This window comes from Microtus oregoni, unplaced genomic scaffold (assembly GCF_018167655.1).
Source record: "Microtus oregoni isolate MIOR12 unplaced genomic scaffold, Mior012 000019F_ref0000042, whole genome shotgun sequence".
NCBI lineage: Eukaryota > Metazoa > Chordata > Mammalia > Rodentia > Cricetidae > Microtus > Microtus oregoni.
Genome location: NW_024543078.1, coordinates 14,732,185 through 14,755,506, shown reverse-complemented (window position 1 = coordinate 14,755,506; position 23,322 = coordinate 14,732,185). Strand labels below are relative to the sequence as shown.

At 36.7% G+C, this 23,322-nt stretch overlaps 1 protein-coding gene across 6 annotated transcripts in view; it reads right to left on the bottom strand.

Moving 5' to 3' along the window:
- Positions 1 to 6,738: 6,738 nt before the first annotated feature.
- Ccdc85a (coiled-coil domain containing 85A) overlaps positions 6,739 to 23,322 on the bottom strand; it is a 192,804-nt gene continuing 176,220 nt past the window's right edge. For 2 of the 6 annotated variants that reach the window (XM_041669469.1, XM_041669468.1), the window contains one exon: positions 6,739 to 8,505. In XM_041669469.1, coding sequence (XP_041525403.1) covers positions 8,456 to 8,505 — 50 coding nt within the window. In that variant the 3' untranslated portion in view covers positions 6,739 to 8,455. Of the gene's footprint in view, positions 8,506 to 12,297; positions 12,397 to 15,475; positions 15,596 to 18,872; positions 19,008 to 23,322 lie in introns of all 6 variants that reach the window. The other 4 variants (XM_041669464.1, XM_041669466.1, XM_041669465.1 and 1 more) reach the window with 4 other exon arrangements.

Genomic DNA, 23,322 nt, shown 5'->3' with positions numbered 1-23,322 from the left:
GTGTAAAACACTGCACTCAAACCTCATTCAAGTGTTCCATAGCGGAACCTCTTGAAAAAGCCGTCCTTACCAACAACTCAAACCAGGAAGCAGTATCTTAAAGAAGTTGCACATCTGTTTGTTGCCAGCAAACAGAGCCTAAATGGAAACATGTGGCTACCAAGAAGCTGCACTTGACTCCTGTTTTTGTAGGTCTAGAAACCCTCTTCGCTTTTTTTTTTTTTCCTTTTTTTTTTTTTTGTTTTGTTTTTTTGGAGACAGGGTTTCTCTGTGGTTTTGGAGCCTGTCCTAGAACTAGCTCTTATAGACCAGGCTGGTCTTGAACTCACAGAGATCCGCCTACCTCTGCCTCCCAAGTGCTGGGATTAAAGGCGTGTGCCACCACCGCCCGGCTTCCTCTTTGCTTTTTTTAAGCTGTTTTTTTTTTTTTGTTATTGTTGTTGGTGTTTATCTTTCTTGTATTACAGCCCTCTTTAGTTAGCAATATGTTAACACATTTTTATATGTTAGTAAATATTCTTCAGCAGCTTCATTTTAGTAGCTCCTACTATCTCACATTATGGATATTCTATACTTTGTTTTACCAGTTGTCCATGATTGGCTCTGCAGATTTTTTTCCAGGTTTCATTAACATAAATAATGCTTTATTGATTGTCCTTATGCATAAATAGTTTTCATATATATTGGCTTTGATCATTAAGATAAATTCTTGGAAGGGAAATGGCTGAGTCTAATATATAAATGTGCATTTTAAAGGCCTTTGGTAGATATGGCCAATTGGCCTCTGATAGATATGGCCAGTTGGCCTCTGAAAAAGTTGTACTAGCTTACACTCCTTCCAGCAGAGCCCAGGGGGAAAAAAAAGAACAAAACCTTATTGTGGGTCAAAAAACACATACGCAAAATTAAAAAGCAAATGGCACACTGGGGGAAATATAATAAGCCTATATTATAAATTAAAGGTTGATGCATAGGAAGAGCTCTCTGAAGTCAAAAAGGAAAAGATATTTGCCCATAAAAAATGGGCAATTGACATAAATAAGCAATTCACTAAGAAAAATTACAAATAGACAATAAACTTGTGAGGGCAGATTCGGACTGGCTGGAAACCAAGCTTGGTAAATTAAAACAGAAATGAGTTTTTTAAGCTTTTTCATGTCTTACATAGATCCCTGACTCTCCTGCCAGCCAATTCCTAAATAACCGGTCTGAAGATTAATATTAATTGCAAGTTGTTTGGACTATTAGCTCAGGCTTATTTTTAACTATCTCTTCTTACAACTTACAGTAACCCATTTTTATTATTCTATATTTTACCACGAGGCACATGACTTGTTACCTCTGGTGTCTCTCTGACTCCACCTTATTTCTACCTTTAACTTTGCTTGAATTTCCCACCTGGCTCTATTCTGCCTGGCTATTAGCCAAATCAACTTCTTTATTAACCAATGGTAATAAAACATGTTCACAGCATCCCACACCAACTCTGTAATGTCTTTTTAATCTCTTTTGAGATTACTATATTATTTTGAGTTTCATTTACCTCTTTAAATAGTTACATTTATTTTTTAATAATAATTTTTGATAGTTTTAGAATCTACTGATGCTCTTATTCTGTGGGCATCACACTATCATGTTTATTTTATTTTTTATTTTTTTTTGGTTTTTCGACACAGGGTTTCTCTGTGGTTTTGGAGCCTGTCCTGGAACTAGCTCTTGTAGACCAGGCTGGTCTCGAACTCACAGAGATCCGCCTGCCTCTGCCTCCCAAGTGCTGGGATTAAAGGCGTGTGCCATCACCACCCGGCCACACTATCATGTTTTGTTGAGGAAGGACTTGCTGAGATTTGTATATCTATTATATCAGATCTCTGTTGCCTTATTTATTAAGTGACCTTATGGTACATTGTTTCTCCTGAAATTGTATCTTAAGATTTCAGCTTTGTATTTAATATTGGCTGTAGTGATAGCTGACACTCTAGCTCTCCCTATATCTTCTCTCACTCTAATAAGCCTGGACACAGTATAAGCTGGGGTAGAGCTGGAGTTAGGCCATGGAACAGTGAGGACACTGTAGTGGTTCAGCAGGTATTGTATTGTGACAGCTCATGATGTCCTGTTCCAAAATAGGGTGTCATAGTCCCTAGTAAACAATGAGAGATTACTCAGGCACCCTTCACTGTAGCCTTGTTACTAGCAAGGCCCTTCAAATTGGCAGTAGTGAGGGTTCTGAGGTATGTGATGTCCAAATCAGCCAGCATGGACCCAGATAGAATTGCCCACCACTGCCTTGGTGATCTCCCAGATAGCAACTCCTTATCCACAGATTACAAACATATCACAACTGATGTGATGCCTCTCTGCCACTCATAATTCTGTGCATGATATGCTTCTCCAGGTATGGAGAAGGTCATTGGGTACAACTATAGACAGGGTGATGTGGAAACTGTTGTTCCTTTCTGTGGTTCTGGTAACAGTGCCTGCCAGGACCAAGACCATGCCACATCTCAATAATCAACCTGCAAACTGGGAAGTAGAGAAACTAGGAGGTTTTTGTTTTAATGTTTGCTTTTTGTTTTATTAAATTTATTTGTTTTACATCCTGACTAAAGTTTCCCCTCCATTCTTTCCTGTTCTCTCCCCCCACCCAAGTCCTCCTCTGCTTCTGTTCAGAAAAGAGCAGGCCGCCCATGGGAGTAAACAAAGCATGTTAACATGTCAAGTTAAGGTAGGACTAGTACCTCCTCTGGAATTTAAGCTGGACAAAGCAATCCAGTATGAGAAATAGGTTCCCAAAAGTCAGCCAAAGTATTAGGAACAGGCCCTGCTTCCAAAACTGGGAATCCCACAAATAGAACAAGCTACACAACTGTTACATATATGTAGAGGGCCTACATCAGCAGGCCCCATGGCTGGGTTCAGAATCAGTGAGCTCCTGTGAGCCAAGGTTAGTTGTTTCTGTGGGTTTCCTCATGATGTCCTAGATCCCTCTGGATCTGGCTCAAACAATCCTTCCTCCATTTCTTCAGCAGGTTTCCCCAAACTCAGCCTAATATTTGCCTGTGAGTCTCTGCATCTGTTTCTGTCATTACTGGATGAAGGCTCTCTGATGACAATTGGGTTAGATGCCAAGCTATGAGTATAGCAGAATATTACTAGGCATTATTATATTGACTTTTTTTTCTCCAATGTTTGGTTCTATTCTAGGTCTCTGGGACATCCAGCCTCTTGGTTCTGGACTCCAGACAGTGTCAGGGGTGGGCTCACACTCTTTGGTTGGCCACCCTATAATCTCTGTGCCTACCCTTCCCCCAATACATACCAAAGGCAGGACAAATTATAAATTGAAGGTTATATGTCTGGGTTTGTGTCTTAATTCTTTCACTGGAAATGTTACCTGGTCACACACTTCTTGACTATTGGGAGCAGTTTACAACACAGCTTTCCTGATGACAATGCCAGTTCCATGGAGTGCAGTAAACAAAGCAGGCTTTGGTCATTCCCTACACTGTGTCAAGTTGTAGTGTGGCAGCTATACCCTGATGCCAGCATACTGGAATGTCAACAGAGCACCAGTGACAGAAAAATGCATGGGCTTCGGATCCCTAAAAAAGGTAAATTGAGAGACCAGCTTTTTCGTTTTCTTTTCTTTTTCCAGAATGTGAAATCCCTTCCAAAGCAAGGGCACAAGCAGCAGCTTTCAGACTCCAGTACAAGTGGCTGTATGAGCCTGTGGAATTGATTGTTTCCTAGTAGTCAGGACAGACAGCATCTATACTGCTGGCTGGGTTCCTTGTTTATATGTAAGCCTGTGGGGACTGTTAATCTTTCCAGTAGCCAGAACAGGCAACATCTGTAGTGTTGGCTTGGATTTTTGTTTACCCTTAGCCCTGTGAAGGGAAAACACCTCTTCCCCAGCTGTGGCTTGCAGATGCCATGTTTCTCTTACTATGCTGCAGTCTCAGTCTCGAGATCTGACCAGGTTCCAGTCTGTTGTAGATTTTATGTTCTCTCAGTCATTGATCCCTTTTGATTTAGTTCGTCCTTGGAGAAGAGGAAGTGACAGGTAGGCATCTCTGTTCAATCATAGTGAATCTCAATATTAATTCACTTTGTTGAATTAATTTTTTGAGAGAGCCCCACTATGTTACCCTGGAACTCACTGAACTCAAAGACCAGGCTGACCTCTAACTCACAGATTGCCCACTCTGCCTCTCACATGCTTGTATTAAAAGCATGTGCCACCACATTGGGCACCTACTTATCTCTTCTAAATAAAATTCGCAATTTATTTTACTTGGTGGATATTCTTTGTTCGGTTTTGTTTCTGTATAGTTGAGTCTTCCCTCCAATTTGTAGTCGATGATAAATGTTCAGTTTAATGCTAAACACCTGTCTTGGCCTGTAATATTTACTCGACAATTTGTGTCTTGGGTTCACTGAGTTTTAAGAGACATAGAAGTCTCTTTAATATGAAGGAAACAGTGAGACGAACTTCTGGGTAGTTTGTACCAGGGCTACTGACTTCTCAAAGGTCTATTCCCATCCAAATTTTTACAATTTGAGACCTGTGTCCTCATTCTTTATACTCTATACTGGGAGAAACCATCTCTGTTTTTCTTTGTCTGGTCCAGTGAATGCATTGTTTTATGCAGAACTCAAAGTGGCTGGCTATTGTCCCTTGCCCCAGGGTCTCACAATACACATATCAAACGTTACTTTCTTTAGAACACCTTTCTTTGTCAACAGTAGCCTCTATCACAGATGCGGAGTCGTAGACTTTTTTCCTCATTCAGATCTAGTTGTCTTCCTTATGGAACTTAATACTAGTCTCTGTGCTATGGAGAATATTGTTTCATCTGCTGTAGTGTGATCATGGATTTATTAAAACGGCTTTTAAACCATTTTAAGGTCTGAGCAAAGGAGGAACCAATAGCAGGTTCTGCCATCATGAATTAGAAATACTCATCATGATGATTTTCCCCCAGAGACATGAATAGAATTACAATTGCAGATTTTATCTTAAAATAATAATATTCATTGATAGGAATTAGAAATAAGACTCTTGTGACTATAATACAGTTACCATATAAGATTTGTAGGTTGGATGATATATAAAAATTAGAATGTGATAGTATATAATTGTGCAGCTATAAAGTCCTCATTAAGAATGTCATTATGTGATAGTGGGTAGACAAACACTTAAGTTCTGATGCTTTTCTTTGCCAGCCCAATGCTACTACCATATCCTATATGTCTAGGCTTCTGTGTCCCAGTGAAATTATATTATTCTTCATGTACTATCTATTGAACATGATACTCAGCACACACACTAAGACCCTTAAAATGACTCAGCATTGTAAGTGTTATTTCTTGTCAGTGTGTGGGGGTATTGAGACTCAGTAAAGTTCTTCAAACCCACAGAACTAATTATATTCAAATTCTGAATTTGCATGTTCAACATTGTCCCATATAAAGTCAAACACTGTTTATTCTGATCTTTAGTGAGTCTACAGATTTTAACACAGATTTGACCAATGCGGTTATTTTCTCTTCTCTAGCAGATATTTATTTCTTCCTTATCTGAGGATGAACCTAAGAGATTGCTGTTTTTAAAGACAAAAATTATGTGTGGAAATCTCATATTGTTCAGACAAATATGCTGTCTTAAAAACAGTAGAGAAGTTTGATTCTTTAGAAATCAATATATGATTTCTTCACAGTTGTCTTGATCTTGTTGGTGATCCTCTTTGATAAACTAGTTTATAGAAGTTTTACAGGAGTGAATGCCAAGATTTACTAGTTTCTCCATTAGGTTGAGAGAGGATGCAGCAGCAAGAAGCTTATTACAGCATGCAGAGTTTGAGAACTCTGGAAGGCACTCGGGGGCTCTTTCTTCAGATCAAGTGAAATGGATGTGTAAGACAATCCTATTTTAGGTATCCAGGATAATGTGAGCTCCTGCTGACACTGCAGATATATTCATCCCTGCATGTCTTGACATCCTAAGAGCTATGAGTTGAGCACCAACGCTTTATGGCAGTGGTAGGCATTCACAAAGTGTTCACTGAACTAAGGGGCAATCATTACCAATTGAACTTTTGAACTGTCACAAGAGATAGTCTGAATTTCTACTGGGCTGTAAGCATGTGCTAAAAATGAGAAAGGCATTCATTAGGAGTCAGATTGTGATTGTCAGTCCATCAGTCGCACTTCAGCTAAGGGTACTACCGAGATACGCATATGGCCTTTGTTGCAGGAATGGTTAGATAGCAAATTTATAAAAATGAGCTTTTAAGTGCGACTTGTGGTCAATGTACTCTGCTGGTTAAACTTGAGTAATGCTCAGTTTAGGAAGCCTTATTTTGCCATCTTCTGAGAAGTCTTGTGTACCGTTGTATATTTTTCCCCAAATGTGTAAAATAACTTTAATTGTTTAAAAGCTATTTTAGTATTTCCCTTACAAGTATGTTTATAAAGAGTGGGGATTTTAATACAAAATTTCAACTGTCACTAAATAATCATCCCAGACACTGTAATAGACAATGGTGTAAATTACAATGTCTCTAACTATTAGGCCTCTTGTTCGCATATTTAAAAATATGCCTTTTTTTCTATGCTTAATCCTCTATGGTACTATTATTTCCTCAATCACACAAAGCAGAAAGATATTCATTGACAATTAGAAATCTACTCCATTAAAGAGAAACATTTCAAAACAGACAACAGTACTGTGAGATTAAATAATTTATTACTGTTGCTAGGATGAACACATATACTTAATACTCAATTTTATGTGGAACTTTAAAAAAATAGTTTTAATACAGTATCAAAATTTACAGAAGTATTTTGTCAAAAGACCAGTGTCCTTTGTATCTGCTACTGCAGGCTCTGCTGCAAGCACAAAACATGTTTAAATGTCTTCCGATTGTAGGAGGACAACAATCGAGGGATGCCTGTATGAGGGAAGGTGTACACAGAGCAAACAATTTTCTCTTAGACACTAAACAAATAACATTTTAAAGGAAGAGTCTTAAATTATAACCATTATGGTAATTGGAAATATCCTTCTATAGTAAATGAATTTGTATGCATTTTCAGAAAAAAAATATTTTAGAAAAGTATTTCAGAGGGCAGTTATTAAAATCATAACTATACTTTTTACCACAACAAAATTCTTTCTCATCCCCCTGCCAATAACCATTAATATGGTACACAAGAAGACCATCTAAAAATAACAAAGAATTTTGACTGAATCAAATCATAAGTTCAGAAGATACCCAGGAATCTTTTGCATCCCTACTTTTATAATCTTAAACTATAGTAAAAACAGCATTCTGTCACAGGCCTCTTGCACATTCATACAAGAAACTATCATTGCGTTTAGATAAACACAAAATATCTATCACAGCATTTCCAGTACACACATTCTAATATTATATATGTATACCAAAAAATAAGAAACCTAAGCAAAGCTAGCACAGCTCAAGCGATCTGAACAGGAGCTTTTAGCCTCAGTAATGGACATGCGTTAATTTCATAAAACATTAGATAGCTGCAGTTAATAGGCAAAGAAAGCTTTTATTTCATAAGTTCAGTGCAATATTTTAAAGTTTACATAAAGTTTATTAAATATACAGCATGTCTAGAAACTAAATTGTAGAAATAGACAATCTCACAACTCGAAACACTTAGAAAAATTACATTTGTTTCCTTGTTAGTTGACATTGGTATGCTGAATATATATGAAGGGTGGTGTGTCCCTAAGACCTGCCTCTATAAACAACCCATCAAAATTAGAATATCTATTCTGACCAGTTGAAAAAAATGATACTCTCTGGTAAGCACTCTAAAATTCCTACTACCTTTCTAGCTGGTAAAATAATTTGTGATATTTTAGCACCTCGAAGTTCAAAACAGAAATCAAATATTATCTTGCATTAGGAAGCAAACTTTCCTCAATCGAAATACAAGAGGAAGCTTCCCAACCTAGTCTCGTATGCTGGAAAATACCTCTTCCACATTACAAAAGTCCCCCACTATTAGATACAATAAACCACCTCTATCAAAGCCATGGAGGCGCTACAGGACTCATCCAACCATGCAGACTACCCAATGTGTCAATCATAGATGTGGAGAGCTGAAAACATTTCAGTTGTCATGAAAATATTGATATGAAAACAATGGTTTTCTGAAGCTACCTTGAGACTGCTGTGAACACTAAAGGGAGGAGTATAGCACGTTTTAGCTTTATGAGGGAAGTTGCACTGAAGGGTTTCGAGGGGAGATATGTGCAATGTACAATCACTCCGTGTGATGCCGTGAGTCCCATTTTGTAGGAATCGACGTTTTTCTCTCTTTCTTCTTTTCTTTATTTTCTGGTAGTGATGATTTCATGTTTGAAGGAAGTGCTTCTCACATGGGCCCTTTGTACTGGTTTCCTGACAAATGTTGCCTAATTCCAGGACATGAGCCTGCAGCATCTCCAAGTTTCCTCCACACAACCTTAAAAGAAAAAAAAAAAGAAGAAGAAATAAGCATCTTATGTGCTGTCTTACAGAAACAGCTGCATGAGTTTCAGGGGGACTGGGAGAGGACCAAAGATAGGTGCAAAGACAAGACAAACTCCACACGAATGGGTTCAAACACAGAGTAAAGCATGGTGATGAGAAATTCTAGAACATAGGGACTTTTCTAGAGCTAGGATGTTACACCTCACCTGCCAGCATCCAGAGCTGATATTATAGAAGGACTTGACAACTCCCCCTAGCTATCTGAGTGGTCCTCAACTCTGACTTAGCAATAATTCCCACCTGCAAAAGTTTTGAGGATGCTAGTAGAGAGGAGCACTGGTATCTGTATTTTTATTTAAAGTTCCCAAAGTGATTTAAATGTGCATATAGAATAAAGAGCCCTTGGTTAAAAGAGCAGCCTGGTTCCACTAGCATATATCTATAACAAAAGATATAAAATGTCTAATTCATTTAGAAAAGAGAATTTGCATTCTTGAGCCACATAAAGTCCTAATATTCTAATTTTGGTTTCCTGATATTTGCAAAGTAGGATATGTGGTAGTCATGAATTTCAGGTAACAAACTACTGGGGAATTCTCTCATTTCCAGAACAGAAAGCAACTAAACATGGTGTTAAGGAAATCCAGAAATGACTGAAAGAAATATAATTCCAATCTATTAAAACATGGGCCATTTTTAATGGAAAATAGAAAATGGGTAATATTTATAACGTGAGTATTAAATTATTGAAGTCAGCAAAAATTCCAATAGATAAGTACTGACTGGAATGAGCAGATGTATGTATACACACAGTGTGCATATGATACCATAATACTTAGACTATTCACAGTGAGGACTGTGTTAACTTAATGAACTTCACACAAATTTATGGTGTTCTAGTATGAACACAAAACCAGTAGTTCATTAGCAACAGAAAGACTATCTTTTTTTATTTTGCTTTCAATCAGAAGTAGATTCACTAGGGGCAATGATTACCATCTATAGTGATACACAGAGACTTCTGCTTTTCTTCGTTTCCAAGACAGTGGAATTAAGAGAGTCACCATTGCATAGGGAAACAGCATATTACCCTCAAGGGTAATTTTAATTATAGCCTTTAAATACAAGGAATAGAATTTTATAACAATGGACAACTTCAACCATACATAGGAAGCCAAGAAAGTCTCAAAAGACACCATGCCTTTGCCCTATCCAGCCCATAAATAGAATCAATTCTAGCCAGAATGTTTGAATGTCTGGTTTGGAAGCAAGGGATCTATCTGAAGTCCACAGAATAACTGCAGATGTAAGAACACTGGCTGTTGCAACTCAAAAGTGCAACTCTTCTTTAGTTACTGAATTGTGGAACAAATGGGCCACACCCAGGTATTACGATGAGGTGAAAGGAAACTCCTACTGAAGGCAGAAGTCTGGAATAAAGCAATGACACTAAGGGGGTACTACATTAATGAGAAACAGAACAGGGCTGTACACAGAGTGGAATTGAGATGACCAAGTATCTCAGTTGTCATTGGAAGATTTCAGACAGGCCTAAAATGACAAGGTTACTAAAGATGATGGTTACAGTTCTCAGTTGGCAGTATGTTTTTCCTTAGAAGAGAACCAACTAACTGTTCATTAAATAGTGTGATGGTATGTGGATAAGAGTCTTTTTGGTAAGCTGATGTCACCCACTTACATCCAGGAGGAATATCAGAAACTGAAAAAAATTCCGATTACCTTGAGTTTTTCAGAGACTTATTAAGTTTATAATATCACACACAATTCTGTGACATTATAAAATTTGTAGATCCTAAAATAGGAAGTCTTTGTAATCTTTGTTACCTACTTTCCAGAAAGATCATTTATGAAACTGCCTTGTAATCTTCTTTCCTTATTACCTACCCTTTAATTATTCTCCAGTACTTATTGTGTGCTTTTGGTGACCATGTGATTTTTTGTTGTTGCCTTTGCTTTGAGACAGGGTTTCTCTGTGTAACAGCTGAGGGCTATGCAATTTATAATGGTGCTATTTAAAATTGTTTCTAAGTGAGTGTTTAAGAACCAGAGCTAAGGTTTGGTTTTCATTTTCTTTTTGTAATATAGGGACCAATGACAAACATGGACAATTAGAAAAAGAGATCTGAGAGGAACTATAAAATTAAATAAGATGGGTGAATTGAGTTTATAATCTTGTACAGTTAAAAGATCATGAGAATATAGTGTCCTTTTAGGGCAAACAAAAAGATCAACAAAAAGAAATCATCATCCCAAAACATGTTCAGGAAGTTTTCTTTATGGTGAGAGTTAAAAACAGCTGCTCCTCAAAGGAGACCTAGCTAAAACATTGACCTGTAAATTTATAGGATAAAAGCTCAAATGGAAAGATCTTAAACAAAGTTCCCTCGTCACTTCGAGCAAGTAGCTTCATTTTGGAGTCTTAATCCCTTCAAACGTATAATGTGAATGTTGGGGCTCTTGGCCAAGGTGATACATCCAAATAACTTGTAACTGGTATTAAATAGATAAATCCAACTAGGGAGCTCCCCTCACTTCTAAGAGGCTACCAGAGGATGGTTTGTGTGCTTCTCTCCCAGTACTAAAGTACCTATAAACTGAATTTTACTTCCATTTTGACAGTAAATACATGAGAAGCAATAAGATCCCTAGGCTTATGACTCAAAGCTGTAAATTTATAGGATAAATGTTCAATGGAAAGATCTTAAGCACAAGTTGAAAAGCTACAGCGGGTGAACAGTAGTATATTTAGGAAATGATATGTAGAACCATGATCATTTAAAACCAAACAACAGAGATGTAGCAAAGAAAGGTGCTTGGAAAAGATTGCAAAATGAAAGCAGCCACAACACAGGCAAGCAAGAGGTTTGAAATTTCTCACCTCAGCACATATAAAATGCCCATGGGACTTAAAGATCATTTACTGGATTCCAGAAATATCATGAGGTGGTGAACCAACCTGAGAATATATGAACTCAATACATGTAAAGCTAAACGGGATTTCTAAACAAGTTTGCTATTCTAGGATACAAGCCTAAAATATGAGGATAAAAACACAATGAAACAACACAAAGCCAATTAAAATTGGGGCTCAATTATGGCTTGTTATATTTAACAAGTGCAATGTTCTATAATAATTCATTTACCTCTTCAAAGTTGCATGACTGTATTCTTGATTAAATATTATGTCAACTAACAATTACATTGTCAAGTTTTAACTAATTTCTCTAACTTTGTGGATAGATTTTTATTCATCTATCCCATTGGTGCACCTGTTTTGCCTTACCAGTGTCGAAGTTTGAGTTGGCTACAAAACGTGAAGACAATACTTAGTATGATATGAAGGGTGCATATCTTATCTATGAACCAAGTAAATATTAGCTAGAAAAGTAATTGATTTGCGGGGTTGTTCATCGAAAGTTTTTCTTCCTTTTAAAATATATTAAATTCAATAGCTAAAAATGTTCATAGGTCATTCTGGAATGCAGAACTGACTGATCATTTCTGATCACACCCAGGGCTTCGCATGTAGTGGGCAAGCACTATATGGCCAAACCCACTGATCTTGGTGGTTTTCAGCATGACTGTATGAATATCCTCGCAATAAAGCAAACTGAAAATAAAAACAAGGGCAATTGTTTTATTTTCATGTAAAAAAATGTATAGACATTTGGCCACCAATTTTTAAAGTAGATATTCTTAAAGGAATAATTGAACTGTGATAAGGCTGTAACACAGAATACACAATCAAGCACATCAGACTTACATTGCACATTTCTCTGACTATAGCTTTTTCTGTCTCACTAAGGTCATGGTCATACTCTTTACCCTGTTGACGGTCTATAGTTTCCTGAACATCCAAGACCTGGATTTGTTGAAAAAGAAAAGCAAATTTCACATGGGGAAAATCTATCAGTTTATGATCACACCATCAAGGACCTCAGCTTTGTCAAATCTTAAGTTTTCTCCCATATCAGAATAGGTTCATATATGGCGAAATCTTTTTTTTAAAATCTGAAACCTGGAATGCATTCTGTTGATTTATTTCAAGTGGCTGTTCAAAGCAATCTATTATATCACTTATAGTCAATTAAATTCATTAATGTCTAAAATAATTAGGTGCAGTTAATTTAGTCATTAAGATATCTAATAGTGTGAGTCATTTAGGGTTATAGTCAATAACTCTTGCTCCAATGCAACAGTGAATACAATTAATTATATGTCAAATGGTCCAAGTGATGTGTAGACAAGGCCTATAGAAAAGATGGCCACTAAAGAATATGCATATGCAGTATGCAGATGAACACTACGGGTTCAGTGTTCTTGCCTGGTCTAGTGCCAAAGAAAGGAGTGTGGGGACAGATCTTAAAGAGAAATACTTCATGACTTCTTATACTGAAAATATCCAAGCAACACTTGCGATATTTTTTCATTTGAGCAAAGTGTGCTTTAGCTGTCTTTTAAACGTGTTTGTTGGCCTATGTTTCTACTTCTCTAAAATGTCCCTAAATAGGCCAAATATATTGCTTTTTAAATGCCAACATTTTCATGTAGTAACAGCCTGTGGTACAGAAGGGTTCCATTTGTCACTGTTGGAGTGGTTTGCAAGCCAAAGCATTGATGTGGCATAAAAATTAATCCTTATTCTGCAGCATCCGCCCCTGACTTGGACTTACTAAGTAGCTTATTTTTATTGTCATCGTGGTCAGGAAGGCCACAACTAAGGGGGTATCCCAATAATTAGTACCATGAATAATTAGGGCCTCCATGTCAAGTTCATAAACACTGAGACTAAGTTTAATTTTGTAATAGTCTTATTCAAAATCTCCTTCTCATTATCACCATACTGATTCCAACACGTTCTTTGAAATTCTTGATACTAGCCTTATAACCATTCTTTACATACTGAGATGAAATCCCTTCAACCTGAAAATGTAAAGATCCCCTTGAACATCTGCCTACACATTCAATTTGTAATACACCTCAAAACAGAGTGTACTTCAAATCAGTTCATCTCTACTAAATTAAGCTGCAATTAATAGCAATCATATACTTTAGAGCCAGGGAAACATACTTTTATTAAAATGGACCAGCTTCTCTCACAGATTTATTACATTTCCCAACAAAACAGGCCCCAGTGTTCATTAAAGCCTGGGTGTTTTCTTTCAAATGTATCAAAAGGGAGGAACAGAATCATTTTCTATTGTCATATTATTTTACATACTGATCTTACGAGGTGTTTTCCAAGGTATATGTCTGCACGTACTTCTCCTGACATGGAAAGTTCCAGCAGTGAGCACTTTGGATATTTCAGATCTTCTAAAGATTTCTGCCTGCTTAGTCTCACCAGCCACCGACGAAAGAAACCATGTGTTTCCTGGTAAACACACCCTCTCTCCACACAACATTTTACAAAGAAATTAAGGGTCCTTTTCTTGCCATTCCTGTCCTTCGAGGCCACACTCAAAGTTCCACTGAGAAGTTAGGAGATTTCACTGTGTTTCACTATGTGCATTGAATTTAAATGTCACAGTTGGCATTCAAAAAGGCAGCAGGTTGAAATGGCTTTCAAAGGGTTTGAGTAACAGGGCAAGGTGTTGCTTTTGGAAATTTTGCAAGAAAAAAATCTGAACTGCTATAAAGTTGAAGCTGATCTGTGGGTCTTTTCCAGTTCTAAAATGCTTTCAGAGTGCTGGTGCCTATTTCACCCTAAAGCTCAACCAGAGAGGAAAGTCCTGATCAGCCACTAAGCCCGCATCTGCCAGAGGCAGAGAAGGGCCCTAAAACCTTGCTGTTCCTTTTCACCTGTTCCACTCGGTTTGCGGGCTGTGTTTTCTCCTAAAGCAGGAGTCTAGTGCACTGACAGTAGCCACCAGCATGGTGCTTTTACTAGTTCTCATCTGCAATCAGTACATGTTTGAGAAACATGAATTCATTTTCTATTAACCAAAGCAAAATATACTGAGAGCTAAATCTCTCGTTGAAGTTAAATCACAAAATTCAAAGTGTGTCTTTGAAATTTTCATTAATTTATCTACATACCAGTCTCTGGCATACTTTCAAAAAGGTCAACATTAGTCTGATGGTAAGTCAGAATAATTTTAAGTAAGCAAAATAATTTTAAGAAGAGTTAGAAAGCTTATATGACAAAAGTCAACCTTAAGCCCTCTAACTGCTTTATGGTTCAGATAAAGTTGGTTAAAACTGTTCAAAATATGAGCTTATCTGAAGGACAGTATTTCATACTTAGTAAATATATCAGTTCTTAAGGTGATTTCTATTGCCTGCATAAAAATCACTTTATAATCTTAGGTAATCATTTAAATTATTTAATACTAATTTTAATTGTAATACTTAATTATTTTATTTACTAGAAAACATCATTAGTTAATGAAATAAATTATTAATTTTTCCCAAATTTTCATTGTCACCATTGAAATTGAAGTAAAAGTCAAAACTAGAGACCATTTATTTTTTCTAATGTACCTATTAAGGAACAGTAACTGGGATTTAAAGACTTAATTAGACTTAATAGAAGAATAGTCACTGAATAATAACCATGTAATAACTTCAACTGCCTTCCTCACATTAACAGTCTTACTAATGCCATATGTGTGGTGACGTCTATGCCATAAGCATTGCACAAAGAAACCCTGTAACAATATTTTCACATGGATATGCATGCACAACAGACTTCAGTTTCAATGCAGATAGAAACGTATCACATTACTCAAGCAGAATAACAAAAGTAGATATTTAACCTTGCACACTCAAGCCCATTGTCAGTTCACAAATTAAAATCACACAGATTAAAAAGTTACACCGAAAAAGGGGGTTAAAAATAAAGTATCTATGGTTACAGCAAGACTGAGGACTGCCAGACCACAGCAAACAAACCACGATACAACTGAGGTTCTGGAGAAATGGTTGCACACATTGGTTACCTTAAGAGAATGTACCACAGGTTCAGGCTGCTGAGAAGATGTGGTATGTCCACTGAAGCTAGCTGGAGAGTTGGGGGAACTGTTACTCCCTTCAGCCCCTGATGACAACCTAAAAGAACCCTTAGTAGAAAACCAACAACTTTGTTATTAAAACAAAAGTCGTTTATAACCATACAGATGCCATTAAATATGCAGTTTCACTATCAAATGAGCAATAGCCATTTTATTATTTTTTCTATCACCTCCCCCTCAATTTTCTTAGCCTATCTAAGACACGCTCATTCTATTCATTGCAATACACTTATACTTGAGTGATGCGAAAACAGAAGCCATCCCCATAAGCATCTGGATGCCATGACCAGTTTACCAAAGAGTGCAATACCCAGAAGGAATGGCCATTAAAAAACATTTCAAGACTGATGTTTGAAACTTAAAGTCCTGAAGAGCAAGGAATTCATGAGTTACTCCACAACAAAGTGAAACACATTTACTCAGCAGGTCAAATGTCAGAGTTCATAGGTCTCAGGAAAACACTAACACATAACACTGTTACACTGGAGAAATTGTGTCTCTTGAAAAAACATTGTTGAGGGAAAGGCCTATAATAACAGAACATTTTAAAAAAGGCTTTGCTTGCTAAACATTTCATCAAGCAGGTATTCATTTCCTAGCCTCTGTTAAAATGAAAACCAAAATATATACAAGTTACATATTTGTTAATTAATTATTCTTCAGCTCAGTGGGTGAGAAATGATTAATTAAACCTGTGTGAGCCATAGTCACCTAGGACATCCTCTCAGGGGTCTGCAGGTTTTCTGAATATTGACTGAGGAAAGGCTAATAATAGATCAACAAGCAAAAAGAGAGCAACAATTATCTTCTCTTAGGAAAGTAGCAAGGGGAAATTTCCAAACCTGTATTTTTGTGGCGCATTTCATTCTTTAGGAATCTGAAGAATTTTAATTTCTGCCCATCAAAAAAAAAAAAACCCTACAGATTTAGCCACAGCTAATAGATTAATCAGTGATGTTAGTTGGTCTTCTTAAAAAAAAATTTTCCTAAGTAGTAGGAACCACTGAAGGTGCAATGTAAATTCATAAAGGGAGAGACAACAGTGTTGGGACATTAGATTAAAACAACCACAGGAGACTGTCCATGATGAACATTTTCAGGGAGTGGAGGCCAAGATGCACACAGCAATAGTCATAGTTACAGGCCAAATGCATCCAATGCAATTCACATAAAATTTAACAACCCGTAAATTTGGAATATTACATCCCTTCTCTTGTTGCTGTCATTACCTTCCATACCATAGCTCAAGGCTCTACATTGCTTCCCACAAGTCTATGAAGGATAAGCTACAAAACTATACAATCTAACTGCTCCTGCCTCCCACCCAAACTAACTGCCAGGAAGAGGTTGAGGTCCAATGAGACATTGTTATACTTCTTTAGCTTCTCTCCTTGGTTGCTACAAAGTCTTACATTTAAAGCAGATAAAGAAATAGGTTTATTAAATATAAAATCCCCCCCCAAACCTCATGAAAATTAAATTATTAAGTTTGCCTTTTCTGGGTTTGTAACTTAAATCAGACATAATAACACTGATATGCATAATAACAAGGCAATTTCCTGAGATTTAATGATAGTTGGAAAACAGATCTTTCCAGCCCCTAAACTGTATACAAATTTTCTCTTTAGATTAAGTGATTCCAGACTGGATGAGTGGCAATGAAACTCTTCTTCCTGAGTGACACTGTTTGTCTGCAGTTCTCCCCCGCTGGTATCATCCTAGCAACTCTTTCAGAAAAGCACGTTTAGGGTGTGTGATTCAGCCCGTCTTCCATTTGGAACAGTGCACTATTCTGCTTAGTGATCTGAGACACAAGACAATAAATATTGCCATGTGTGTGACTATCCTGCCATTTCCTTTCTTAACCCCCTTCTATGCACAGTTTATCTTTAAAGATTCTCTTTCCACATTTAGCCAATAGGTACTTTAGGAATGGCATGCTTGGGTAGGGATCCCCTGTTTTTAAAAACAATTTGACTTAATAAAGATTTGGAAGTCATCATTAATATTGTCTTTAAACCTAATCATCTGGGCCAGCTGGGATTGCTTGAACTTAGAGAGAGTCCTCTACTTATCATAGCTATTAAGGAATAAACATGTAAACACTTTTATTAATTTCCTTTTGGTTTTTTTTTTTTTTTTGAGACAGGGTTTCTCTGTGTAGCTTTGGCTGTCCTGGAACTCCCTCTGTTGAGCAGGCTGACCTCAAACTTGCAGAGATCTGTCTGTCTCTGATACTGAGTATTGGATTAAAGGTATGTACCACTACCACCTGGCTTATTAGTTTTCTTTGAAAATGATTACAATAAGCTGCCCTTGTAGTATTTATTAGGGGATAATTTATTATCTTTCAAAACTTTAACTTTAAATTAGCTTTGAGGGCATGTATTAGTAATCATCCAAAAGGATCAAGGTGTGCTCCCTCCCTCTCCCCATCATTCCCCAAATATTATGCGTGTGTGTGTGTGTGTGTGTGTGTGTGTGTGTGTGTGTGTGTGTGTATTAAATCTCTCTGTTTTGGACGCCCCAAAGTAACCAAATACATGGTAAAGATTAATACCAAATGTACTAAATGGCTTTTCAGATTGTAACACTAGAATCCAGCATCTCACTCTGTCTCCTTTAGCACAGTAGAAGTTCAGCTATCTAAATGCTTCTAAGGAATTTGGAGAATCACATAGGCTCTTTCAGTATGTACTCTCAGATGACTTATATATTTTGGCTAAACTAGTTTTTAATGTCATACTGAGGAGAATGCAGTGCAGCAAATAATACCGAAGCGTCTCTCAGAGCTTGTTTCAATAAGATTAAGGTCTCTTATTTAAACTATACAAGACTGGCTCTGAAAACAAGGAATTTAAAGGTAGAAAGCCTTAAGAAAATAGGACATATGATTTGATCTTGAGTTGCTTGCGTTCAAACCACATTTGAAGAAATACTGCAAACACATACAATATGCAAAAACCTCCAGTCACCAGTGCATGGGCAAGGGATAATTTTCTAGACTGGACTTTCATTTCTTTTTCCTGAAGGCATTTTTGTCTTTTTGTGTAGTTGGGCTTGATCAACCTTGACCTCTGGCTCAGAATAAACTAAGACAACTGGAAAGAGGTAAAGGATGATACTCCTGTTTTCCTGGCCCCTCCGCACACAGCAACTTTTTTCCATGTAAATAGTCATCATCTACCCCCTCCTCATACAGCCATCTTCCTCCATGTGTATAAACATTATCTACCCATTGCCCCAATTATAAAGATTCCTCTAGCCACAGAGGCTATCTGGTTATACACAAGCAAATACAGACAACTGGCTCATCTTCACTCACCGGGAGAGAGGGCAGGCATCGTCCTATTCCTCGGCACCCTTGCCACCACTGCAAGACCCGCTGGGCTCTGGGCCCCCAGCCTTTCTCCATATTTGAGCTGTTTCTAGTTGGAGGTTGACTTCTATTCTGGGTGGCCTTATATTTGGAACAATATGGTACAATCACTCAGAAAAATACTCTTTCCCAAGACTCAAGAAAGCAGACAGAATAAGAAGCTTAATGAGATGAAGCACAATGACCACAATGGCAAGCTATAGCATGCACCTGGATCTGGGGGAAGTTCAAGGTGACAATAAGAAGTTTATGTTGAAACGAATAGTGATGTCACTTAGGCAATAATAACTGCACCCTCAAGCTATCAAAAGGAGATGATAAAGGTGAAATTAAAGAAAAGTACTTAAAGATATTTAAGTGATGTCATTTCACAGATTTCACTTATTAGGAACAAAATTATCACAAATCTTCTAGATATATAAACTGTGGAACTTCTGAATTTAACAGAAATTATTAGTAATATAGTTTGAAGCAAAATGAATGCTTAGTAACAAATACAAATTGGAAATTAAACTGATAAGATGTCAAATTCTAAACAAAAACTGCTGCATAGGAAAATTATAAAGTCCTAAGAGGCATTAAAATAACTTTTCAATGCCAAATTTCTATTAGGTAAGCAGTGTTTAAATTTCTATACTAATTGATAGTAGGAATAATACAAATTAACAAATGAAAATTCTAAAAATAAATTTCCTGAAATTGCAGATTTTCTGCATGACCAACCTGTATAAATATATAATAAAATGATCAGAAGCAAATGAATTTATTAGAATACGGTGTCTTTTTATTCCTAAAGCTACTATGTCCCAAGGAAAAATAGCCAAACATCCCCCCAATAATACGATTCTAGACATGAGGAGGTGAATTCTGAGAGATTGGAACTGGGAATAAAATGTTTTAGTTCTCTATTGTAAGGCTGAGGTCTCATGATCTTTCCCCATCCCTCTGCCTGTCTACTATACCAACAATTGGTCTTCCAATACCTGAAAACATACATATGAGTAACATTATACCGACTGACCATGTTATATTTAGGAACATATACATGTATACATATGTGCATGTAATAAAACCTAATGAAAAGAGGCCATGAATTTGAAAGAAAACAAGGAGTATGTGAGAGAGTTTCAACAGAAAAAGGGTAAGGGGGAAGTAATGTAATTATACCCTCAAAAGTAAAAGGAATGTTACAAAATACTTTAGTTTTCATTTCCATTTCCTGAAAGCTAGCGCTTTGGTATCATTCTCAATGTAACTTTATGGGACAATAGAGGAAAATACACCATGGTCTTAAGTCAAAGACAGCAATTGTCTACAATAGATGATCCTCCAAACCCTGGACTCAGTCTGTGAAGTCAACACCAAGGACACATGTCAAGTCACACATACTCTGCTCTCCATATGTACCAGGAAATTCTACACTCGCTTCAGCGTGCAATACCAATGTGAGAATCATTCTTTTGTTACTTATCTCATATGTAGACATCTAACTCATTTGATTATCAAAAGAATTATATCCATCAGTTTATAAAATGGTTGATAGCTTTAATTTTACCTCCCACCCACACTAATCAGTTCTATTTCTGAGAGGATCGTTAAATATAAATGCAAATTTTATAGATATTTTTCCAAGTCATCAGGATTTGATGATTTCCATGACTTAGACGTCTCTCAGACCTTAAATTTTTTAGTTCCAGCTAAGTAAGTAAATCATGCAGGGCTAAAGTTATTTTCATTCTTCCTTCATGAGGCCAAATCCTGGCGTTTGTGCTTTATAGTAAAATGTTACCTTATCCATGTAATCTACAATAGAATTTCTAACTTGATGATGATATTTTAAGGAACCCGTTTAAGGGAGAAAAAGGTCCCTCTGGAGAATCAGAATTCTTGATTTGTTAATATTATGGCAACACTTATTTTAGAATTTAGGTCTCTGAAAAAATGCATTCTGGGACAGCTACAGCCTTTTGCCCTTCATTCACACCAACAAGGAATCTCAGCCTTTTGCCTTTCATTCACACCAACAAGGAATCTCAGCCTTTTGCCAGCATATTCACCATAGAAGTTTCTTAAGACAACTTCACAAAATAGAAGAGGTCTTCAGCATTTCCACCTCTGGAATTATTGCCAGCAACATGGTCATTAACTGCCCCATACAGTAATAATTATCCTCCAGCAGTCAGGCTATCATTAAATTGACATAATTTTTGAAATTTAAAAATGTATTCTTTTCCTACATAATGTTTAATGTAATTTCTATGTATGTTTCTGCAACGTGAGTCAATATAAAAAGTGAATATACATAAAAAGAGGAAAGAAAATGGGTGAGAGTCATACTAAAAATTATTCTTCTTAAGTTTCAATAGATGAGGTGATTTGCTTTTATTCTCTCAAACCCTAGGCATTTCTGAAAGGGACAGAGTACAGAAAATAAGATGCTTTCGAAATTGGTGATAAAGGAGAAGTTAAAATTAAGACCTAAGAGGAAGACAAAAGGGACTGTCTAGGGCATACCCCTATAATGCCAGGTTTCTCAGCAAACCAGACGAAATAAAGCTTCTCATTATAAGACTAATCCACTAATAATGACTGAATCTCAATAATAAAGGGTTGGAAAACATAAAGTAGCTCATATTTAAGCTCAAGCTCTCCTGGCTCTTATGAGTTGGTCTGATCTAGGGCCTTCTACCTCACTAGCTTAGAAAGGAAGAAACATGGGAACCATCCTCAAATCCACAACATCTGGCTACTGCTGGAGCCCATGCCTACAGTCTAAGGATTTGAGGGGTCAGAGGTTTGGTGTCTTTTTCAAACTCCTCTGTACTTAAGCATGAATTCAACATGCAAGAACCACATCAGGTCATTTAACTTCCAGCCAGGACTCTTTCAGGGAATGGTTCTCATTATCTGAACATGCACAAGATTCTCTAAGATAAAATAGACCATCTTTTCCTAGTTTTGTTAGGGAGTTACATATGCAAACTAAAGAAACAAAAGCCAATTTTGTAAAACAAGCAATTTAACTTCTTATTACAATCATAATTTTCCTCAAATTTGAGTCAATCTATAGTTTATTTATTCCTTACAGAAATAATAAAATCACTTTAAAATACCTATTATTCTCTTAGATAAAACACAAATCATTAAAGACAATTATTCACAATTTGATTTGTAGTCTCTGTAATACAGCAAAAAATGCCAAAAAATAAAGCTTTCACTAAAATCCTTGATTCATTTTTAATTAAGAAAAATGCATTTACAAAATAATAATGGTTCCTGAGTTTTATACTCTACTATGAAATTCTGAAATGTGAGCTACCAGACTTACTATTGAATACATATATGTATGTGGATATTGGGTATGTGCTTTTATAGACACATGGGGAGTAAAATTTATAGCAATACATACATCTACACAAATATCTACATCTAAATGAAATAATATTGCAGTGTTTTATATCCACAGGCCTCCCACTTATCAGAAGTAATGCATATAGAATAAAATTAAGAACCATTCTTCCTATCAACATAGAAAACCAACTATGGTTGCCTCAGGATTGATTGACTAATGCACCTTGCTTAGTCTTTGTCCATTCTCCATTGTAAGTCCTCCAGAATTGAAGCTGTACACACAGAGAAGTACAGATTAGATGACTGACTTGGAGGATCATCTTGGCAGACTACCCAGAAGATTTCCTTACATGCGTAGGCTTAGCAATACTGATACTCCCTGCTTTGTATTCAAGACAATACATAAAAGCTTTTATTCAAAGAAAACCTAAATTGTTTTTAAAATCTATTTAAATGTATTTAAATTTTTTGTATACCTCCCTTCAAGTTGTTGATCAAAGAATTTCCAGATATCCCTCAAAACAGTGCAGACTATTGCCACTATTCTTAGCTGTTCACCAGAACTTGATAGTAAGACACTCTGGTTGAAGATACCACACAATTTAGTGACAGAACATGGAGACACCCGCTATACTGTTAAGGAAGCCTCCTCACTCCTGGCTAGCTCTCACAGTGCCAGAAGCATTCCATAGTCTGCCAGGAGAGAAAAGCCAACAGTCTTCCTAAGATATGAAAACGGTCAGCTACAATAATGACCACCCAAGAAAGTTATGCATAAGAGGTCAGCAGTAGCAGAAATGTTATGGGTGTAACCACCCATATTCTAATTGGATTTAGGGCCCATTCCACAGGAGAAAAGAAATGCCTGGTATTGTAAATCTGGCCCAGAACCCATTGTTAAGGAGCTAGTAGGGTCAAGGGTGAACCTATCACTATTATTTTTCTAAATGAACCTAGCACTCAATTTTTCCTATAACTACATATCTCCATGCCCACAGATTAATGCAGCCCCCAGCTTCTTTGTTCAGTGGAAGTCATTAACATA